Source organism: Paroedura picta, chromosome 3, assembly GCF_049243985.1.
Source record: "Paroedura picta isolate Pp20150507F chromosome 3, Ppicta_v3.0, whole genome shotgun sequence".
Lineage (NCBI taxonomy): Eukaryota > Metazoa > Chordata > Lepidosauria > Squamata > Gekkonidae > Paroedura > Paroedura picta.
The window spans coordinates 161,637,422-161,658,191 of NC_135371.1; the positions used below are offsets into that span (position 1 = coordinate 161,637,422).

Genomic DNA, 20,770 nt, shown 5'->3' on the forward strand with positions numbered 1-20,770 from the left:
AGAAAGGATGCGTGACCAGGCCTCTCGCTCAACTTTCCCTCCCTCTCCTCCTCCCCACCTCCAGCACAAAGGTTTCACCCTCAGCCCTGTAATTGGTGCAGAACGCAGCTAGCGACTGACTGGAGGCTGTAATTGAGGTGGAATCTAGGCATAGCCCGGGCCCCCCATTAGTCCCTGGAAAACGCACATTTGTCAGCCTCTCCCTGCAGCCGGCTGCACGGCAGGATGGAAGAAGAGTAGGGAGTCGCTTGCCTGACCCAGCAGGGAGGACGACTTGTTCCCGAAAGGGCTCCTGCTCGCTGCTGACAGCCCCTTTCTCTCAATCCCATCAAATATATGTGAGCAGGTTGCGACTGCTTGGCGGGGAAGCTCTTTTGACATGCTCAGAGGCACGCTTTATTTCACGAGGCTGAACAGCAGGATGGAAAACCCGTTTTGGAGCCTCGGCAACTTTCCAGGGCTTGAGCCTGGGTATGCATTATAGAATCATAGAACCATAGAGTTGGAAGGGGCTATCCAGGCCATCCAGTCCAACCCCCTGCTCAATGCAGGATCAGCCCAGAGCATCCTAAAGCATCCAAGAAAAGTGTGTATCCAACCTTTGCTTGGAGACTGCCAGTGACTGCCACTAAGCCATGGTCTCTTGCAGGGATCAGCAGGACTTCCTTTCATACCCCCCAATTCCATTTCTTAGACACCCTTCAGCAGGGGTAGTCAACCTGTGGTCCTCCAGATGTCCATGGACTACAATTCCCATGAGCCCCTGCCAGCATTTGCTGACAGGGGCTCATGGGAATTGTAGTCCATGGACATCTGGAGGGCCACAGGTTGACTACCCCTGCCCTTCAGGATCCAGGACAAGATTAGAAAAGGAGAAATCTGGTACCTGTTCGGTCAGAATCGCTCTCCCCGGTGCTGGAGGAGGGGCTGCCCACGGGGCCCGGCTTGTCTCCCTCGCGGGATCCCGCCTCCTTCTGCCGCGTCCGCGCCGCCTCGATTCCCTTTACTCGCCGGGCATGGCGGTTCCCCTTGTAGTGTGCTTCGGCTTGGCTCTGCGTGAAGGAAAGAGGAAAAGAGTTGGTCGAAGAACAACAGGCCAATTCTGGCATGCTTCTGCTTCATCTTTACCAGTGGGCTATCCTTCCTGGACAGGTCCCTTCGCCTGCAGCATGCCTTTGTCTACCTGTCCCAAGCCCTTGCACATCCCCATCTTGCCCCGACCGTGTATTGCTAGGAATGTGGGGACTGCCACTCTGCCCCGGCAGCTCCTCTTGATTCCTGAGATTGTGAAAGGTTTGTTTCCGGGATGTTCCGGATGGCCAAAGGATCCCCTACGACTTCTTAAGAAAAAGTTGGTTCTATATGCCGCTTTTCTCTCTCCTTCCCTCTCCTCTCCCCACAACAGACACCCTGTGAAGTGGGTGAGGCTGAGAGTGCCCTGATATTCCTGCTCGGTCAGAGCAGTTTTCTCAGTGCTGTGGCGAGCCCAAGGTCACCCAGCTGGCTGCACGTGGGGGAGTGCAGATTCAAACCCGCCTCGCCAGATTAGAAGTCCGCCCTAACCACTGCACCAAGCCACCCATATACATCCATAGCTTTGCTACATTCGCCCCAGCCCTTCCCCTTGGCAAAAACAGTCTAAGATCTTAACAACGATGAGCAGTAAATCCAAAGTGTGCATATTCTGGCTCGGAGAGAGAGCAGAATCTGGCCACTCGTGGCTTGCCATTTTACTTATTCATGGTCTGCTCACCGCCATCGCCAGCCTGTTTTGACTCCCACCGGGCCATCCTCATAATCTTTCCATCATTACATTTTGCTGGAAATGAAGTGGTTTTGCAACTAGGAGGCAGCAGACACAAGGCTCCTGGGGTTTGCAGATTTTGCCATTTGCAGGGAGAAGGTCTACTGTACAGTGAGGGGGAAACCTTAACTCCGGAGATTGCCTGTCACTCAGAAGGCATGCAGACTTGGCCAGGGAAAATGAAGGAAAGGAAACCAGACTCAGAGCTGCACACCATAATGGCAGCCCAAACCCAAGGGTCCTGCTCCTTCCACTGCTGTCCTAATGTTCTAACTGCTGAAGGATAACTTACATAACAAGCCAGCAGCTGCACAGCCAAGAAGCGCCAGAAGTGCCCGGAAAACCCAAAGCAACTCTTATTAATTTCCAGAGCTGGGCCAAGACTGCATAATTTGCCTCGGCAATGACACATCCCAGCACACGATGCGCAGGAAATGCTCAGCGTTCAGGCAATGTGCAGGCAATGTTCAATGCGCAGGCTCTCCATTGGTTCGCCTTTCAACCTCACCACACTAAACTCCCGGTGGCTGTAATCTAATCCTCTTTTCAGGCTTTATACCTGCCCCCTTTGCTCTATTTCTCCTGTTGTCATCTGGCGTGGGCCAACTGATTAAATTTGCATCCTGGCTTTCCGTTGGCAGCAAACAAAAAATCAGAGTTTGGTCAATATTAAAAAAAAAAAAGCGGAAACAGGAGGCTGCCAATTCTCTTGTCTGCTGGCAACGGAGGATGCTGAGCAATTACAGCAGGCACGGGAAATAAAGAGGGCGGTCTCAAGGCCTTCCCTTGGCCCCAGCGATTGATGCCAGCAACAGGGGCAGCCAACAGAGACCTCTCTCTGTGTTCCCATCTCTCACACTGCCCCATTTGTGTGCCGTGTCCTTCAGTCACTCCAGATTCCCAGCCTACTCCCTTTATCTGCCTTATAAACCAAACTCCCCGATTATGGCAATGTCATGTGCCTTCTAGCCCATCCAGGGCAATTAGGAGGGAATTAAGACTTGGCCTGAAAAATGCCCAGATCAGCTGCTCAGGTTAGCTAGGTCTCCTTCCAGGATGAAACGCCTTCTGCCAGCTGCACCTGACATGAGCAGAGACGACCCGTCCGCCGAAGATGAATAAACAGAAAGAAATTTCCAAGCTGGCGATGGCGAAAAGCTTTATCCAGAACGGGTTCCTAGGTATAAAACCTCGTTTTCGTATTTTACTTCCTCATTTATAAGATAGTTACCTTCATGGACCTTTGATATTAATAGACCCAAATTATATGACTTAAAATATAAAGTATAAGGTATATAAAATATAAGGTGGTGGGTTGAAGGCTTTGTTTGTATCTCTGGGGGGAAAAAAGCAATTAAGAAATAAGTTTACCGAGGAAGTAAAATACGAAAATGAGGCTTTATAACTAGGAACTCATTCTGAATAAAGCTTTTTGCCATCGCCAGCTTGGAAATTTCTTTCTGTTTATTTATATAGCTGCAGCTGATATGGCAGTGATGGCTGTTGGTCAAAAAGCACGATCAGGCCATGGTCACCCATCCCTGTGAGGTTACTGCAATGCGCTTGACCCGGGTCATCTTTGGAAACTTCATTGATCCAAAATGTGGCAGTCTGTGGCAACTATCTGGGCTGGAAAAAGGGACTGTATCATCTCTGTGCTGAAATATCAGCATTGGCTTTCTGCTTCCAGCAAAATTCAAACTGCTGGGTTCATGTCGTTAGCGACTAAGAGGGGTCTGGCTACATGGAAGGTTGTCTCCTCCCATATTGTCCAGACCAGGGTTAGTCAAACTGCGGCCCTCCAGATGTCCATGGACTACAATTCCCAGAAGCTCCTGCCAGCAAATGCTGGCAGGGGCCTCTGGGAATTGTAGTCCATGGACATCTGGAGGGCCACAGTTTGACTACCCCTGGTCCAGACCACCAGATAGAGCTACCTTATGTGTCCTTTTCTTTGTGCTCCCACCTGTAGAGGTGAGGTGGGGGATGACCAGAAATGCTTCTCGCCCTCCACCAGTGGTCTCTTGCAGGGGGTGGCACCCTGGTTTCTCCCCTGCTCCCTGTGACATACCAAGCCAAACCCTTTATTTTTACCTAAGTTTGTAACTGGAGGCCAATGTTCCCTCTCAATGGTGCGGGTGAGCGGCTAGCCATTAACACAGGAAGTCCCACTCAGCAGCAATCGGGAGCCTAGTTCTCCCACTGCTCGTTTTAAGATTACAACAAGAGGGAAAAAAGAATCTGCCCAATGGCTTCATCAAATAATATTCAAATTTTAAGAGTGTTATCTCTTTGTTATAATTTCCACCTGGATTCAGCCCAAACGGTGTCTAGATGATTTTTCCGTTTTCAGTTCTTTGCTCAGTGGCAATCACAAAATATCCTTATTAGTATAACATAATGTAACAAATGATAGTTGGAAAAGTACAAAAATGTCCATACCTCCACCAAGTGGTATTAATATATTCAGGGCCTTTTCGCACGGGGATCTTTGTTGCAAATTGTTTGCGGAATGAAAAATCGCCATTTAAAATAGTGGAATTCGTCGTTTTGCACACCTGGCTTTGTAGTGGAATCAGTTGCGTTTTTTAGCGTTTCCCACAGGCTTCCGGTCTCGGCAGAAATCGCTAGAAAGGAAGCGCTATTGCCAAGCTCGTCCCGCCCCTGGCCGTCAAGCAGCCAATGGGCAGCCGTTAGCATGCTCCCAAACAGCCCCTTTCCCTTTAAGAAAGGTTTTTAAAAAAAAAAAAACAGACCCATAGCAACGAATCTAGGTAGATTCGTTCTACGGAGAGACCCATCCAGCTGCCTAATGTGAGCTGTCGTTTGATTGTATGATCGTTTGCACGCTGCCTCGAGTGATAAAAAAAAATCCCCCCCCCCTTCTCACGGGCCCGATTTTCGGCTGAATTTATGTGTAAAAAATAAAGGGACTTCATTTCAGCAAACGGGCTTTTAAGTGGTTTGTGCTTAGTGACTAAAGGTGAAGGACTGAAGCCAGGGAAGCCTCTAAACAGAAAGAGGCTCGCCGGTGCGTTTATCCCCGCTCACTTGGAGAAAAAAAAATGGCGATCGCTTCGCCGGAAGTTTGGAGGAGAGAGCCAGGGGGAGGGACTTTGAAGAACCAGCAACAATGGTAACGCACAGGTCTTTAGCGCTAGTGTTGCAGATTGGTTGCAGGAGTGTATCGCTATCCGGAGGGTGAATCCACTTTTCTGGATTCCCCTGAAAGCGCCACAACGAAGCGCTTTTGGCGGGTCGGTTTCAGGATTGTTGCAGATTGTCTACGACGTCGTGGGTTATGGCAAATTAGTAGCGTTTCCAATTAGCAACCATTGTGCTATTTTGAAGCCGTGCGAAATGGCCCTCAGTGTATTCACTCTCAAGGTACTCTGTAATATGGACAGATTCTTTTTTCCCCTCTTGTTGTGTTTTTGGGATCGTCCACTTTCTTCTTGCAGCATTTTAAGACTACAGCAGTTCTATTTTGCTGAGGATGTAAACTCAGTAGGGGAGGGGCGGGTTTTAGAGGGTACACTGCTGGAAGTTTAAACTTTTGAACTGATTTTACAATCTGCTTCCAGGCCAGCCTTTCTCAACCTTTTTACCATTGAGAAACCCCTGAAACATTCTTCAGGCTTTGACAAACCCCAGAATTGGTGAAGTCATGCAGAAGATGGTTGGGAAGCATAGCTGTACACACACCTACCTGGGGCCTCTCCCCTTCCCACCCACTCCAGGCCCATCATTGGCCATTGGGGGAGGGGGGCAGGTAAACATGACCCGATAAACATTTAACAAATTTTAAAAAATACAATGAAAATGAGTTAACTCCCTCCCATTCAGGAAACCATTCCAGGGACATCAAGAAACCCTAGGGTTTCACGCAACCCTGGTTGAGAAAGCCTGTTCTAGCCAAAGGACTGTTCTTGGGATCATTTAGATATGCTTTATGTTCTGGGTTCTAATGCACTCTAGGCAAAACTTTGCTTGAGGCCTTCACAGCCATCACTCCAGCAGACGATGGTGATCAGGTCCCAAGCAGCTTTCATCTGGCATATTCACCTACTCATAAACACTCTATTGCAGGGGTAGTCAAACTGCGGCCCTCCAGATGTCCATGGACTACAATTCCCAGCAGCCCCTGCCAGCATTTGCTGGCAGGGGCTCCTGGGAATTGTAGTCCATGGACATCTGGAGGGCCACAGTTTGATTACCCCTGCTCTATTGCCTAGTTTATAGGGCTTGATCAGTGGGAGCTGATACAGAGAAGGAAGTAGGAATCTGACCTACCCTATCTTTATGGTCTTATACTAGGGCGGTCTCTCTGAATCCAGCTCAGCCAAGATCACCTATTGGTCCAGGTTCTTACGCATCCCCATTTCCTTGAGTTCTGCCCCACATCTGGTTTCAGGAAGAGATTTGAGGTCTAAACAACCTCACCTTGCGGCTGTCCAGTGATGCCTGGACAACTCATGCCAATCAGCATCCTTCAGAATCCACCACAAGTTAGCCACAGGAAAACCACAATCCATGACGGAGATGTCTGAACTCATCCTTCCGGTGACTCACCTCAGAGTTGAAGCGGATCTGGCAAACATTGCAGGAGATAATGGGGCGTTTGGCCTTGGCGACAGGTACCCCGAAGGTGTGGTTGATCACTGCCTTCTGCACTGGGTCCATCTTCCAGGAGAAATTGAAAAACGGGGGGGGGGGGAGGAAGAGGTAGATTTTGATATCATAGAACACAGCTGATCCTCAAAAGAGCTGCTTCTTATGTCCTCCTTTAGCTGGAGGCCAAGTCACATGATATGGCATGTATGGTTTCCAGTTGGCATTTATAGTTTCCAGTCAGTATGTGAAGACTTCCAGCATCATCAGCGCATAGCAAAGTGTTCATGTGCATTTTTCAACACAGTCCGAATCTAACTCATCTCACCTTTTGGAATTTTTTTTTTTAATCTGTCTTCAACATTTTGTCAAACGTCAACTTGAACTTTTAAAAAAATGGATCTACAGGGATATTTCCATGGAAAGAGCATTTGGTATTTATGGGCAGAACAATGTAAGAGATTAAAAAAAATAAATGTTTATCTATATGCCAAGGATTATATTGATAGAAATACACATATATCCAATTTCATAGAATCATAGAATCGTAGAGTTGGAAGGGGCCATACAGGCCATCTAGTCCAACTACCTGCTCAACGCAGGATCAGCCCTAAGCATCCTAAAGCATCCAAGAAAAGTGTGTATCCAACCTTTGCTTGAAGACTGCCAGTGAGGGGGAGCTCACCACCTCCTTAGGCAGCCTATTCCACTGCTGAACTACTCTGACTGTGAAAATTTTTTTCCTGATATCTAGCCTATATCGTTGTACTTGTAGTTTAAACCCATTACTGCGTGTCCTTTCCTCTGCAGCCAATGGGAACAGCATCCTGCCCTCCTCCAAATGACAACCTTTCAAATACTTAAAGAGGGCTATCATGTCCCCTCTCAATTTGACAGAGGCTCATAAAGGTTGCACTTTTTATTACAGGTAAGTCACTCTGTTGAGAATCTTACAATTAAGCTGATGAGGGAGATTGTCTTTCCTCATATAGGAGACCGATGGATGTAAGGATGGATATCTTACTGTATTTTACCTTCTTGTGTAAATTTCTGGCCCTAGAAGGAATCACAATGGCCTTCAGTGGACGTCTATTGTGCTAAGTTTGGTGTAGTGGTTAGGAGTGCGGACTTCTAATCTGGCATGCCGGGTTCGATTCTGCACTCCCCCACATGCAGCCAGCTGGGTGACCTTGGGCTCGCCACGGCACTGATAAAGCTGTTCTGACTGGGCAGTAATATCAGGGCTCTCTCAGCCTCACCTCCCTCACAGGGTGTCTGTTGTGGGGAGAGGAAAGGGAAGGTGACTGTAAGCCGCTTTGAGCCTCCTTCGGGTAGAGAAAAGCGGCATATAAGAACCAACTCTTCTTCTTCTTCCTCTTCTTCTAATGCTTCACTGAATGGGCTGATGCACTTGAAAGCCAGAACATTCCAGAAACACTGGATGAAGTGGTCTGCCTCAGATCTGGAAACAGCACTGAAAGCCAGCAAGTTTTCAGCTGTTCATTATTATATTTTTGTCATCTTGGTGGCCCAATTTGTTTTTTTTTTCCTGCTGTAGACACCGAAGCATCTAGTGCTCAAACTGCTTGCTTCAGGCTGAGGGGGTTTATGTGACTTGGCCCCCGGGCTGCTCTCGGAGAGAAACAATCTTCACACACAAAATTATATGCCTGGGCATTATTACCACAAGGGAACAAAACACCAAGCATGGGGCAATATTTGAGGAAAAGGGGGGTAGTGGAAGCGCAGTACACTAATGGACAGCCTGGTGTAGTTATCGGGGAAGAAGCTATAACAGAAACCCTTTAGCACTGGTATGGTGAATTTATTAAGAGTTCACACCGAGGAATCCCAGGTTCAATTCTAGCCTAGGCCAACCAGCACTGGGTGGCTTGCAGTCATTCACATGCAAAGCGCACAAATCTCACTTCTTATTTCTTCCTTTCTCACAGCTTCTGAAATAGATTCGCCTGGGAGACAAATATGGCCATCGGATGAACAACATAAATAAACAGGGATCTGAATTTGGGTCTGGGCCTCACCCCCAATCCAAGCATTGCACAATTCTCTGTTAACTTTCTACAACCTCACTGCTTGTAGGGATTACCACAATGTTCAGAACACTCTCTAAAATGCTTTATTAATTCTAAACAATGCTATTTGGCGTGACGGCCAATACCACGAGGAGCTATGGGATATTCGCAGGGGTCTTCCACCCCAGCATTCCCTGAGGGTAGAGAAAGGCCCAGGCAAGACAGAAACAGTGAAATCACAATGGAGCTGTAAGCTTATTATATTTTAAATGTTTATATAACCCACCCACCCCTTTTCCTGGGCATCCTTAAGCCCAAGACAGGTCACAACCACGTAAGAATTATGAGAACTTTCTATAGAAACAGTGGTAAGCCTGATGGTGCATAAGTCCCTTTGGTGGAAATAAATCCTCGCTTGACACAAGGAAGTTCAGCAAGGGACAGAGTCCTGCTCAGCTGGCTTGCAGTTGGATTCAGCAGCCAGGGGAATTGATTTAAGGCTAGTATCAGTCAGTGAGCCAGCGGGCCAAAGATGCTGGGAGTTGTTTTGGCTACTGCTCTGGCCAATCTATTTCTCACACCTGTATTCTGGGAGGACTCCTGCCAGTCCTTACAGTCCCTGTCCAGTTGAGTATGACTGGCCTGCTTCTATGACCCAATCATTGCATACAAAGAGACATTGTTAAGAATAGCTTTCCTCCTCAGGAATAGCGTACTCTTGCTGGCAAGAGAGATCTGAGAATCTTGAAAGAGCCACTATCTCAACGTTAGCCCTTCAGAACCTAAGTTGGGTGGTTTGGCAGAGTTGCTTCAGGAAATGGTGCCAAAAAACATCCTATCGGCCCTCTGAGAGGCCTGGCAGCACTGAGGCTAATCAATAAGGTCTTGGCGCAAAGCTGGATCCAGTCCCAGGCATACTTGGCCATTTGGCCCCAATTTTTTGCTATTACAATATAATTGTTAGCAGACAGCTGCAGGGAAGGGCAGCAGCCAAATTCATTGCCAATTGCCTTGTCCTCCCAGAGAGATTCAGTTGGCAAGGGGAGGGAGAAACTGGGGACAATTCACCATCAAGAGATCTCTCCTCCACAGTAGAATGGCATTTTCAGTACTTGTTCCAGAGCTGGGGAAAGGATAGCATACCAAGTTGAGATAACCTCTGAGGCATCTGTGCATGGCCTGTCCAAATTTGTGGAGCTTTTGTATACAGTGTTTAAAATCAGATCTCACTTTGGTGCATTGATTCAGATATTTATACTCAAAAGCAGCTTTACTTCCTCCCCTCCTCCATTTTATTTTCACAAAAGCCATCTAGGGAAGTAGATTCTGTTCAGAGAGTCTGACGGGTCCAAGGTCACTCTGCAAGCTTACGTGGCATTGCGGTAATTTCAACTCAGGTCTTCCAGAGTGTATCCCAACAGTCAAGCCTCTACACACCTCTTATGAAGCCGCCTTATGCTGAATCAGACCCTGGGTCCATCAAATCAGCCCAGGAATGGATCAAAATTGAACTCACACTATATTCTGTTTTCTGCCACGGTCAGTATTCTATGTATGATAACTCTATTATATGACTCCTCAACAATAACAATAACCAAGATGGCAGGAAAACAATCTAAAAGCCCCTTCCCAATCCATCCCCAATAGTCACCATCATCTTCGGGAGAGAGACTATGGCCAGAAATCAAAGCCAGTGTCACTGCAGGGCCTATGCAGGGAGGGAGCCGATCTTCCTGGCCTGGCCTCAACCAAATGCCTGGCAGAAATGCTCCATCTTACAGGCCCAGCAGAACGATGACAGCTCTGTGCAATCTTCATTTTTCACTCCGCACGATATGCCATGTTTTACCTCTGCATTTAGCATGGTGCAGTGTAGCCTTTCTTAACTTTTTTTTACCATTGAGAAATCCCTGAAACATTCTTCAGGCTTCAAGAAACCCCAGAAGTGGTTTGATTGTGCAGAATATAGGAAGCACAACTGTGTACACGCCCACCTGGGACCTCTCTTCTTCCCACACACTTCAGACCCATCACTGGCCATTTTGGCCAATCAAAGGGGAGACTAAATGTGGATTTACACCGTGATGATGGTGAGCAGGGTTGCCAGCTCTGGGTTAGAATATTTCTGGGATTTTTCTGGGGGTGAGGTGGGGGGCCGTGGAAGGCAGAGTTTGTGGAGCAGAGGGACCTCAGTCAGGCATAATACCACAGAGTCCACCCTCTGACGCAGCCATTTTCTCCAGGGGAACAGGCTTAGTAGCCTGGAGAGCTGACAATTCTGGGAACTCTCCAGCCACCACCCTGAGGTTGGCACCCCTGCTGGTGCCTCTTTTCCAGTGGTCTCTGATCAAACAGTCCTACAGGCAAAGATTATTGGTTTTTTTTAATTTATGTATTTATTTTATTTAGATTTATATACCGCCCTGCCAGCATCACATTTCACCTCTGTCTAAATCAGGGGTAGTCAAACTGTGGCCCTCCAGATGTCCATGGACTACAATTCCCATGAGCCCCTACCAGCATTCTGGCAGGGGCTCATGGGAATTGTAGTCCATGGACATCTGGAAGGCCGCAGTTTCACTACCCCTGGTCTAAATTCTCCCCTCATGTGGGCAGAGGCACAAGGGGGTGGGGGTGGTTATGACGATGACTCCTTTCTCAAAGAGAAAAGCTAGCCCATGTTTGCTGGTGAGGGCTCATGGGAATTGTAGTCCATGGACATCTGGAGAGCCACATTTTAGCCACCCCTGACTGCTAGACCACCTGAACAGGTTCCTCAAACATAGAAACATGTGTTTCAGCTGTGGATTTACTTGGGTTGTGGTTTGGGGTTTTGTAAGGCATCAAAAGCTGTCTCAACCCACCACAGGTAAGAGAGAAGCTGTGGGACGGTGAGAGGGCCACATGAACAACAGCTCCGCATGGGGCATTTTGAAAATCCCCAGCTCTTCCGAAGCAGCCAAGGAACAGAAGGTCATCGGAGCAGACGAGCAGAAATGGGTCCACAGCCAAGCCCCGCAGGCTTTTCCAGGCATTTGCAAGGGAAGCAAGAATTTCCCAGCCTCCCTGGAGAGGAACCGCCTTGCTCTAAAAACACACGTCCTAAAGAAAGAGTGTAGCCCAGCCCCACCAGAATCACGGCATGTCAACCCAGCAAGCCCTGGGATGCTGCATAAACTGGAACGGCTTCACACACCTCCGTGGTGATTGGTGGTGGTGTGGGGAGACAGAGGAGGGTGCGGCAGCTGTTCAAACAGTCCTCACTTTATCCCAAACTTGGCTAGGGTACTTAAGATTCAACGGGGGGTGGGTGGGTGGGGGGGAGTGTAGAGGAAAGATGGGGAGAAGATGCAGAACCAGCCTGCTGGGAAGCGTTTTCAGCCTCAGGTTTGTTGAAAGGATGATCATAGAATCCTAGAGTTGGAAGGGGCCATACAGGCCATCTAGTCCAACCCCCTGCTCAACGCAGGATCAGCCCAAAGCATCCTAAAGCATCCAAGAAAAGTGGGCATCCAATTTTTGCTTGAAGACTGCCAGTGATCTTCCTAAACGTTTAGACCAGCGGAAATTACATGGCATAGCACTTGCTAGACTAGACCATTGTAGATTAGGGGTGGGTGGTTAACATTTTTAACAGTTCCCCTTGAATAGTTGAAACTATTAAGTCAGGGAGAAGGAGTCTAGTTCCCTGTAGTCACGGCTTTATTCCCCTTTTTGTTTTAAATGGAGGAATATCCAGAACACTCAAGGTGGAACAGTGGTACATCCGGTTCACTGGCAGGATAGCTTTGGGTTTTTTAAAGAGTGTTTCCTGAACCCAGTTCTGGTTCCAGCTTGGTGTTGTGGTTATGAGTGTGGTGAGCTGGGTTTGATTCCGTGCTTCCCTATGTGCAGCCAGCTGGGTGACCTTGGGGTTGCCACAGCACTGATAAAGCTGTTCTGACTGAGCAGTAAGATCAGGGCTCTCTCACCCACCTCACAGGGAGTCTGTTGTGGGGAGAGGAAAGGGAAGGCAAATGTAAGCCGCTTTGAGACTCCTTTGGGTAGAGAAAAGCAGCATATAAGAACCAACTCTTCTTCTTCAGTAATATCAAGGCTCTCTCAGCCTCACCTCCCTCACAGGGTGTCTGTTGTGGGGAGAAGAAAAGGAAGGCGACTGTAAGCCGCTTTGAGACTCCTTTGGGTAGAGAAAAGCGGCATATAAGAACCAACTCTTCTTATTCTTCAGTAATATCAGGGCTCTCTCAGCTTCACCTCCCTCACAGGGTGTCTGTTGTGGGCAGAGGAAAGGGAAGGCTGTAAGCCATTTTGAGACTCCTTTGGGTAGAGAAAAGCGGCATATAAGAACCAACTCTTCTTCTTTTCCTCCACCCCCACAGCCAGCCCATTCAGGATCAGAACCCAGACCTCAGACCTTCAGGTTTTACAGCTAAAAATCTGGACTCAAGGTCCTGATAACTGTCCAGCTATAAATTCAAGGGACACCTGGCTAGCAGAAGCTTATAAACATGTTACACAGGAGACCTTGTAGCCCACGGCCTATGATAAGCTGCAGTTCTCCAGCACCCAAAAACAAGGGATATCTTCCAGTCATGACATCAGAACAACCTTCTCCATGGCATGCACCCACATGTTTTAATGTGCATGTTTAGACTGCAAAACAGGAACACTTTTATGCTGATGCAGTGGCTCTCAGACAGAGAAAGATGCTGAGATTCCAGGGACTGAACTCAGGACTTTTTACACGCCACAGCTTGGATTCAGTAAGGTGCTAGCAGAAAAGTAATTGGACATTGGATTTCTGCTTGTGCAAGGCAGATCTTGTGTTAACACAGCACTTCCCTCCCTAGGCATTATAGTGCCCAGAAACTGGTTGCACACAACTTGCACCAACAGGGATATTTATTTAAAACGTTTAATAGCTGTCTTTCTCCCTTGGGAGCAGACTGGCAGGCAGTGTAATTACTGTAATATTGACGAAATATGCTCCTGGCAGCTGGTCCCAACCAGCAGTCTAGCCGTAGCATTCTGCACTAACTGCAGTTTCTGAACACCCCTACAGGGTCGCCCCAAGTACAGCTGTTTGCAGTAGTCCAGTCTAGATGTAACTACGGCATGGACTACTGTTCTTAGAAGTAACTGAATTTGGCATGGGTTACACAGGAGCTGAAGCTTGACACAAGCACTCAAAGAAAAAGAGTTGTTTTTTATATACTGCTTTTCTCTACCAGAAGGAGTCTCAAAGTGGCTTACAATCGCCTTCCCTTCCTCTCCCCAAAACAGATACCCTGTGAGTTAGAATCATAGAATAATAGAGTTGGAGGATACCTCCTGGGTCATCCAGTCCAACCCCCTGCACTATGCAGGACACTCACAACCCTCTCGCTCATCCACTGTCACCTGCCACCCCCTTGAACCTTAACAGAATCAGCCTCTGTCAGATGGCTATCCAGCCTCTGTTTAAAAATGTCCAAAGATGGAAAACCCACCACCTCCCGCGGAAGCCCGTACCCCCAGATAAGTGAGGCTTAGAGAGCCATGATATTACTGCCCGGTCAGAACTGCATTATCAGATATGTGATGAGCCTAAGTTCACCCGTCTGGCAGCATGTGGAGGAGTGGGGAATCAAACGGAGCTCACCAGATTAGAAGTCTGCACTTCTAAGTACTACACTAAGCTGGCTATAGCAGCCACCTGCAAACTAGGTTTTATCAAGGGGAATATAACTCCACGCAAGCCAGGGGAGATCGAAAGTACCTAGTCTGCCTTTCTACAAACCCAGAGAACCTCAGTATTGTCTGGACTCAATTTTATTTTGTTCACCCTCATCCAGCCCATCATTGACTCCAAGTAACAGTTCAAAACATTGAAAACATCCTCCAAATTCGGTGGAGAAGAAAGGTAGAGCCAGGTATCATCCACATATAGGTGAAATCTCAGCCCATACCTCATGACGAGCTCATGGTGGAGCCACACCTACGTAAGGACATCGGAACCAAGGCCTTTGCCCTACGAATTCCAGAACTCATCACTCCATCTGCAGAAACCTACCTATGGCGGCTGCTTTAAACATCAGACCAAAGGCTGCCAGTGCCCTCCTAACAGCTTCAGAGATGCTCCAGTCCCAAGCCCTTTGTTACCCATAGCTCCTCTTAAGAGAGCCAGCTTGGTGTAAGGGTTAGGAGTGCAGACTTCTAATCTGGCAAGCCGGGTTTGATTCCCCGTTCCTCCTTCACATGCAGCCAGCTGGGTGACCTTGGGCTCGTCATAGCCCAGATAGTGATGTTCTGAACCAGCAGTAATATCAGGGCTGTCTCAGCCTTGCCTCCCTCACAGGGTGTGTATTGTGGGGAGAGGAAAGGGAAGGCGACTGTAAGCCACTTTGAGACTCCTTTGGGTAGAGAAAAGCAGCATATAAGAACCAACTCTTCTTCTTCTTCGGTAATATCAGGCCTCTCTCAGCCTCGCCTCCCTCACAGGGTGTCTGTTGTGGGGAGAGGAAAGGGAAGGCGACTGTAAGCCACTTTGAGACTCCTTCGGGTAGAGAAAAGCAGAATATAAGAACCAACTCTTCTTCTTCTAAGGACAAGCGGGGGAATGGCCAGTAGAAAGCTTGGGATAACTATGCTAGAAAAACAATATAGCAATAGTTTTCGGTGAACAGTGCCATTTGGTAAACAGTGCAACTGTCTTAGAGGAGAGCAGTATATAAATGTAATAAATAAATAAAATTACTATTGACTTAATTCTGAAACATCTCATCGAAAAAGGAAGGCGCATGATTTTTTTTTGTGGTTGTGTGTGCAGGATGCAGAAATGAATTAGCGAAATAGCTGTCCAGTCAAGAGTGGTGGGGACAGGGGAAATGAAATAAAAAAACCCGACTATGCGTCTGCACGGTGAGCTTCGGTGAGATTATCTCAGTGTTAAGGGCTTTCTGCCCAAGGAATGATGAGAACTCTAATTAAGTGAGAGTGGGGAAATATCTCACCCTCAGAACATCCCTACCTGAAGCCACAATAAAACCCGATTTAACATTATTGGCCTATCCCCTCTGGGGAGACGGAGCCAGGATTCCTAACGAAACTTAACCAAATGTCATCAACTGGATCGAAAACAAAGAAATAAAACATCTGGAACTGCAGAAATCTCTTTTAGGCAATTTTTTGTTGGGTTGACGTTTAGGAGTTGCTGCCTTTATCTAAAGTCAATACATCAAGGAATACATCAAGTGGAACAGGCTTCCTCGGGAGGTGGTGGGTTCTCCATCTTTGGAGATTTTTAAGCAGTGTCTGGGTAGCCATCTGACAGAGAGGCTGATTCTGTGAAGGCTCAAGGGCAGGGGTAGTCAAACTGCGGCCCTCCAGATGTCCATGGACTACAATTCCCAGAAGCCCCTGCCAGCGAATGCTGGCAGGGGTTTCTGGGAATTGTAGTCCATGGACATCTGGAGGGCCGCAGTTTGACTACCCCTGCTCAAGGGGGTGGCAGGTGACAGTGGATGAGCGATTGGGATGTGAGTGTCCTGCATAGTGCAGGGGGTTGGACTAGATGACCCAGGAGGTCCCTTCCAACTCTATTATTCTATGATTCTATGAACTATGTACTCAAAAAAACTGCTGCTTCAACATGCCCTGCGGTGCTTTAAAAAGAAGAAAGAAGAAGAAGATTGATTCACACATGGTATGTACCCAGACTGATCTGTCACTCATTACTCTGCAACTATTGACATGTATGGGTGAATTAATTTGACGGGGAAACACAGCATCAGTAGAGCAACAGAGTAAAACATAACCACTATTTCCCTCTGCAGATGATCACTGGAAAACCACCTTAGCAGTTGCCAAATATTTAGCTGCCGGTAAGAGGGTTGGATTTTGATCTGCTCAAGATCTTGAGTCACAAAAACAGTAAGATAAGAAGACATACATCACTAACAATGGTTGGGCCCGTTCAGCATATGGGTCACCTTAGCACTGTTGCTGGCAGATTGAGCAGGTATCAATAGACTCCCCAAGTCAAAATGGAAGCCAAGAACTGCATGTTACTCTGGTATTTCTTGCCCTGTGGTCATTTCTGCACTCCACATTCCAATTCCATCCAAGAGCCAACTTGATGTAGTGGCTAGGAATGCCGACTTCTAATCTGGTGAGCCAGGTTTGATTCCTTGCTCCTCCACATGCAGCCATCTGGGTGACCCTGGGCTTGCCATGGCACTGAAATCTGTTCTGACCAAGCCGTAATATCAGGGCTTGGTCCTGGATGTCTGTTGTGGGGATGTCTGTTGTGGGGAGAGGAAAGGGAAGGCGATTTTAAGGGAAGGCGCTTTGAGACTCCTATAGGTAGAGAAAAGCAGCATATAAGAGCCAACTCTTCTTCTTCTTCTCCTTCTCCTTTTCCTTCTCCTTCGAGGCAGTAGGTTTAGTCATTGGCACTTGCTAGTAAGGAACTACAGATCCCAAAGGGTTTGAGCCCACTATGCACCAGAAAACGTTCTGGTGCATTGCCAACTCAAGACTGCCCTAAGCCTATTTAACAGAGTCTTAGTATGGAAAAAGTGAATACAGAAGTAGATCACTCTTTCCCCAACTTCCTCTGTTAAATTGGGACTAGATTCAGAACCCGTGAAAGCGTTTCTTCATGCCACCAACATTTCAACTATGCAGTTCGTTGCCACTAGGCTTCCCCGAGACGCTGCAAGGGCAGTTGTCAAAGACAGAAGGAAGAAAGAAAAGTGTTTTTTAAACTTGATCATTATGCCTTGGATCGTGCGGTCTATAGGCACAAGAGTCGCAGAATCTGCTCCCCACCTATCCTTGGAGCCATTTCTGATTCCAGGAAGATTTATTCCAAGGGTCGTGGGACTTGTTTGTACTAACAGCCATCCGAGTTCAGGAGCTGTAGTGGTGGCGAGGGAAAGAGGGCAAACTCATTCATTTCTTTCTCTTCTATGAGAACAACTTTAGTCACAGAGATGGCAGAAAAGGGTTCTTTTGCTCCCTTGTCTCTCCCCGCTGTAGTCACCCGACCGGTGTGGCTATGACCACATGCCATTCCACTGAAACTTTCCTGAGAGGGCAAATGGCTCTGGGGGGAGCAGTAGGCGGGGGAGATCCTGAACTGCCAAAGCTTTCCACTGGGGGTTCACAGGATCCGAGCCAATAATCCCCACTTTGTCCAAACCGTAGCTGCTTTACATCTGTGCTTCTTAAGACTGCACTGAGGTTTATGGATCAACATGTGGTGGATAATTAATAAGAGGTTAATAAGATTGCACAGTTGTGATTGTTGTTAGGACTGCTGCTTGTTCACAGCCAATGGCGAAATACATTTTCACTTATGATGTATTCTGAACCAGCTTAATTGGTCAAGTGATCAATGGCGGCTTTAGCAGCTTGATCATGGGGCTGGATATTGAGGGACCCCCACAGCTAATTTGATCCTTTGGCTTGACTATAATAGGATAAGAAAGACGAAAGACATGAAGGATGGCCTTTCCTTCTGACAATCCGCCGTCTTGCCTCGAGAGCTCAAAAGGCACCTCTGTTGAAGCTTCAGTAACACACCAGCTTCTTTCGGTTCAATCGCTCCATCGGTTAAAAGGCAAATGATTAATCAAGCCAAAGAGTTTCAGGTGAGTTGATGGCTCTAAATTGCTATGGGAGGCAGCAAGGTCATGAGCACGCCTGGATCCTTAAAAAGATTAGACATACGCCCTGAAGTTATTCACCAAAATGTCGCTTCCTTGTTCAGAGACTATGGACCAGGGGTAGTCAAACTGCGGCCCTCCAGATATCCATGGACTAGAATTCCCAGGAGCCCCCTGCCAGCATTCGCTGGCAGGGGGCTCCTGGGAATTGTAGTCCATGGACATCTGGAGGGCCGCAGTTTGACTACCCCTGCTATGGACCTTCCATCCACAGTTGTTGAAGATGTGGGAGACTTCTACCGTCTCTGGCTCTGCTTGTGAGCTTACTGGGTAGTGTGACTGGCAAACCCTTGGAGAGACAGTGCTGCACAAGAGAGCTCTTTCATCCGACTCGACAAGGCATTCCTTTGGCACTTATGCCTTCAATGGCCTCTTCTGCAAAAGGGCAACCACCCTGCAAACGCAGCTCTGAGCTTCCCATTGGTTTGGAGAAAAATACAGCAGAACAATCAGAGGTAGAAAGAGAGAGAGAATGAGAGAGAGAACTCCTCCCAGGAACTGTGAAACCTCAAAAAATGCGTCCTGTATAAGAGGCCGAGCACACCTAACTCTGCTTTCACAGGCACCGTGATAATGCCGACTCCCTGCCCACCTCCAAGGGGACGAAGGAGAGAATGAGATATGCTGCTATGCTGGTATGACATGGAGAATGCAAGGCCAGCTCATGGAGGGCAGGGGGGGAGGTACCAGGGAGAGAATTCTCACTGCGCCACATTGCAGAGGTGACTTTTGGAGGCTGTTATTGATCCTTTTGCAGTACCTGGCTGCTGGCAGTCACCTCCCAGGAGAACAGGAAAGAGGGGCACTGCAGGAATTGCTTATGGGGTGCATGGCCAACATGTGCCCTACTGCTTTACATTGCATTCTGCTTCAGCAGAGCGCTAGGAATTGGGCAGAACAGGCCGCTTCCATGTCCAGAGAGCTTACAATTGGCGAGGTAAACATTCCACAGGAGTAACTGTTCTAGACCGTTGCAGGATTAAACCGGAACCGTGAGCAAAGAGGGCTCTAGGCTGTGAAAGCTTAAGCGACTGTTGTAAAAGATGTTAGCCTTTAAAAATGCTACAAGAATCCTGTCAATTTTTACGTGACATGGCCTTGTTTTCAGGCAGGGGCACCAAAATGTGCAGTGGTCACAGCAGCAGCAGAAAAAAAAAAAGGCATGAGAACTAACAGGAACAGAATCTGACAGGTCTGCCCCGGCCACCCAGTTCTCCCTTTAATACAAAGCACAGCAGAACCAGGGGGAGTTACCCCTAATTTAAAGGGGAAAGCCGTGGAAATCAAGCTGCATGAAGGCATGATTGTGTAAAAGGGGAGAAGAGAGATGCAAAGTTGATCCCCACCTCCATCCCGCAGTGTTCCGGATTCTCCCCTTTCCCCTAGTGTTCCATCCCCCTGCCAATCCTGTGCTGTAATCTTATAGTGAAGCTTGGCAGGGAAATGCCGAAAGAGCACTTTTCAGACCTGACAGGCAGAAAGCTGCCACCCCTCACTGAAAGCAGAGCTGACTTCTGCCCTTCCTCCCAGTTCTCCTTGTAATCCAGGGCAAGACAAGGCCAAAAATGAACATGCGCAGAGTATGCATACATACAAACGTGTCCTTAAGAGCTCAGATGCATAGTCTAACTCTTATTATTACTGTTTTTGTTGTTGTTATTAATAAGATTTATAAACCACCCTTCCCTTTGAGGCTCAGGATGGTGCACAACACATTAAAAAGGACCTAACAAATTCAGTAAAAGTTATACACAATGAAGCATTTCAAACCATCATTCCGCAGGAAGAAGAACAAATCAGAGACTTGACTTTTGGGTGCCTGTATTTAAACCACCAGCCAATTGTCACAGGTTTAACCTTCTCCATATTTTCTGAATCCCATGGGATATAAACCCAACCAGTACTAATCACTGTGTAATAATAATAATAATAATAATAATAATAATAATAATAATAATAATAGTAGTAGTAGTAGTAGTAGTAGTAGTAGTAGTAGTAGTAGTAGTATGAATAATAATTGTATTACTATTAATGGGAAATGATGATGATGATAATAATAGTAATAATAGTAATAATAGTAATAATAATAATGTGACATAAAGTCCCAACCAACTCATGGCAACCCCAGAACCATGGGGGTTTCAAGGGAAGAGATGTGCAGAAGTGGCTTGCCATTTCCTTCCTCTGCATAGCAACCTCCGCCTCCCTTGGTGGTCTCCCATCCCAATACTAACTATATCAGGACCTGCTTAACTCTCAAGCTTCGACAAAATCAGGCTGGGTTGTACTGTTAGGCTCTACGCACACAGAAGGCCAAATACCTGTGGCTACCCTGTTCCTGCTTGGGCACACTGACGACACAGTCTCCTGGCAGGTGCATTGCAACCTAGAAGTCATGGGATAGTGAGCCAAGGCACTGGTTATCCAAGGTCACCCGGAGCCTGGCCTCAGGAGGCGGCATGGACTCAGGAATTTAGTCTCCTGCCCCTGTGCAAGATCCTTCTCTCCTCCAGCACTGGGGACAGAACACATGAGTCTTAGGTTGTGAAAGGATGGCACTTGCCTCTACCGTCCCAGGGACACTGGCAGGCTCCCAGCCCCTGTTACTCTAC

The 20,770-nt window shown here is 47.5% G+C and overlaps 1 protein-coding gene across 9 annotated transcripts in view; it reads right to left on the reverse strand.

Annotated features, from left to right (window-relative positions):
- ZNF385A (zinc finger protein 385A) overlaps positions 1-20,770 on the reverse strand; it is a 238,801-nt gene that overhangs the window by 45,255 nt on the left and 172,776 nt on the right. For all 9 annotated transcript variants that reach the window (XM_077329094.1, XM_077329092.1, XM_077329093.1 and 6 more), the window contains 2 exons: positions 6,377-6,487; positions 887-1,052 (listed from right to left, as the gene is read on the reverse strand). In XM_077329094.1, coding sequence (XP_077185209.1) covers positions 887-1,052; positions 6,377-6,487 — 277 coding nt within the window. The remainder of the gene's footprint in view (positions 1-886; positions 1,053-6,376; positions 6,488-20,770) is intronic.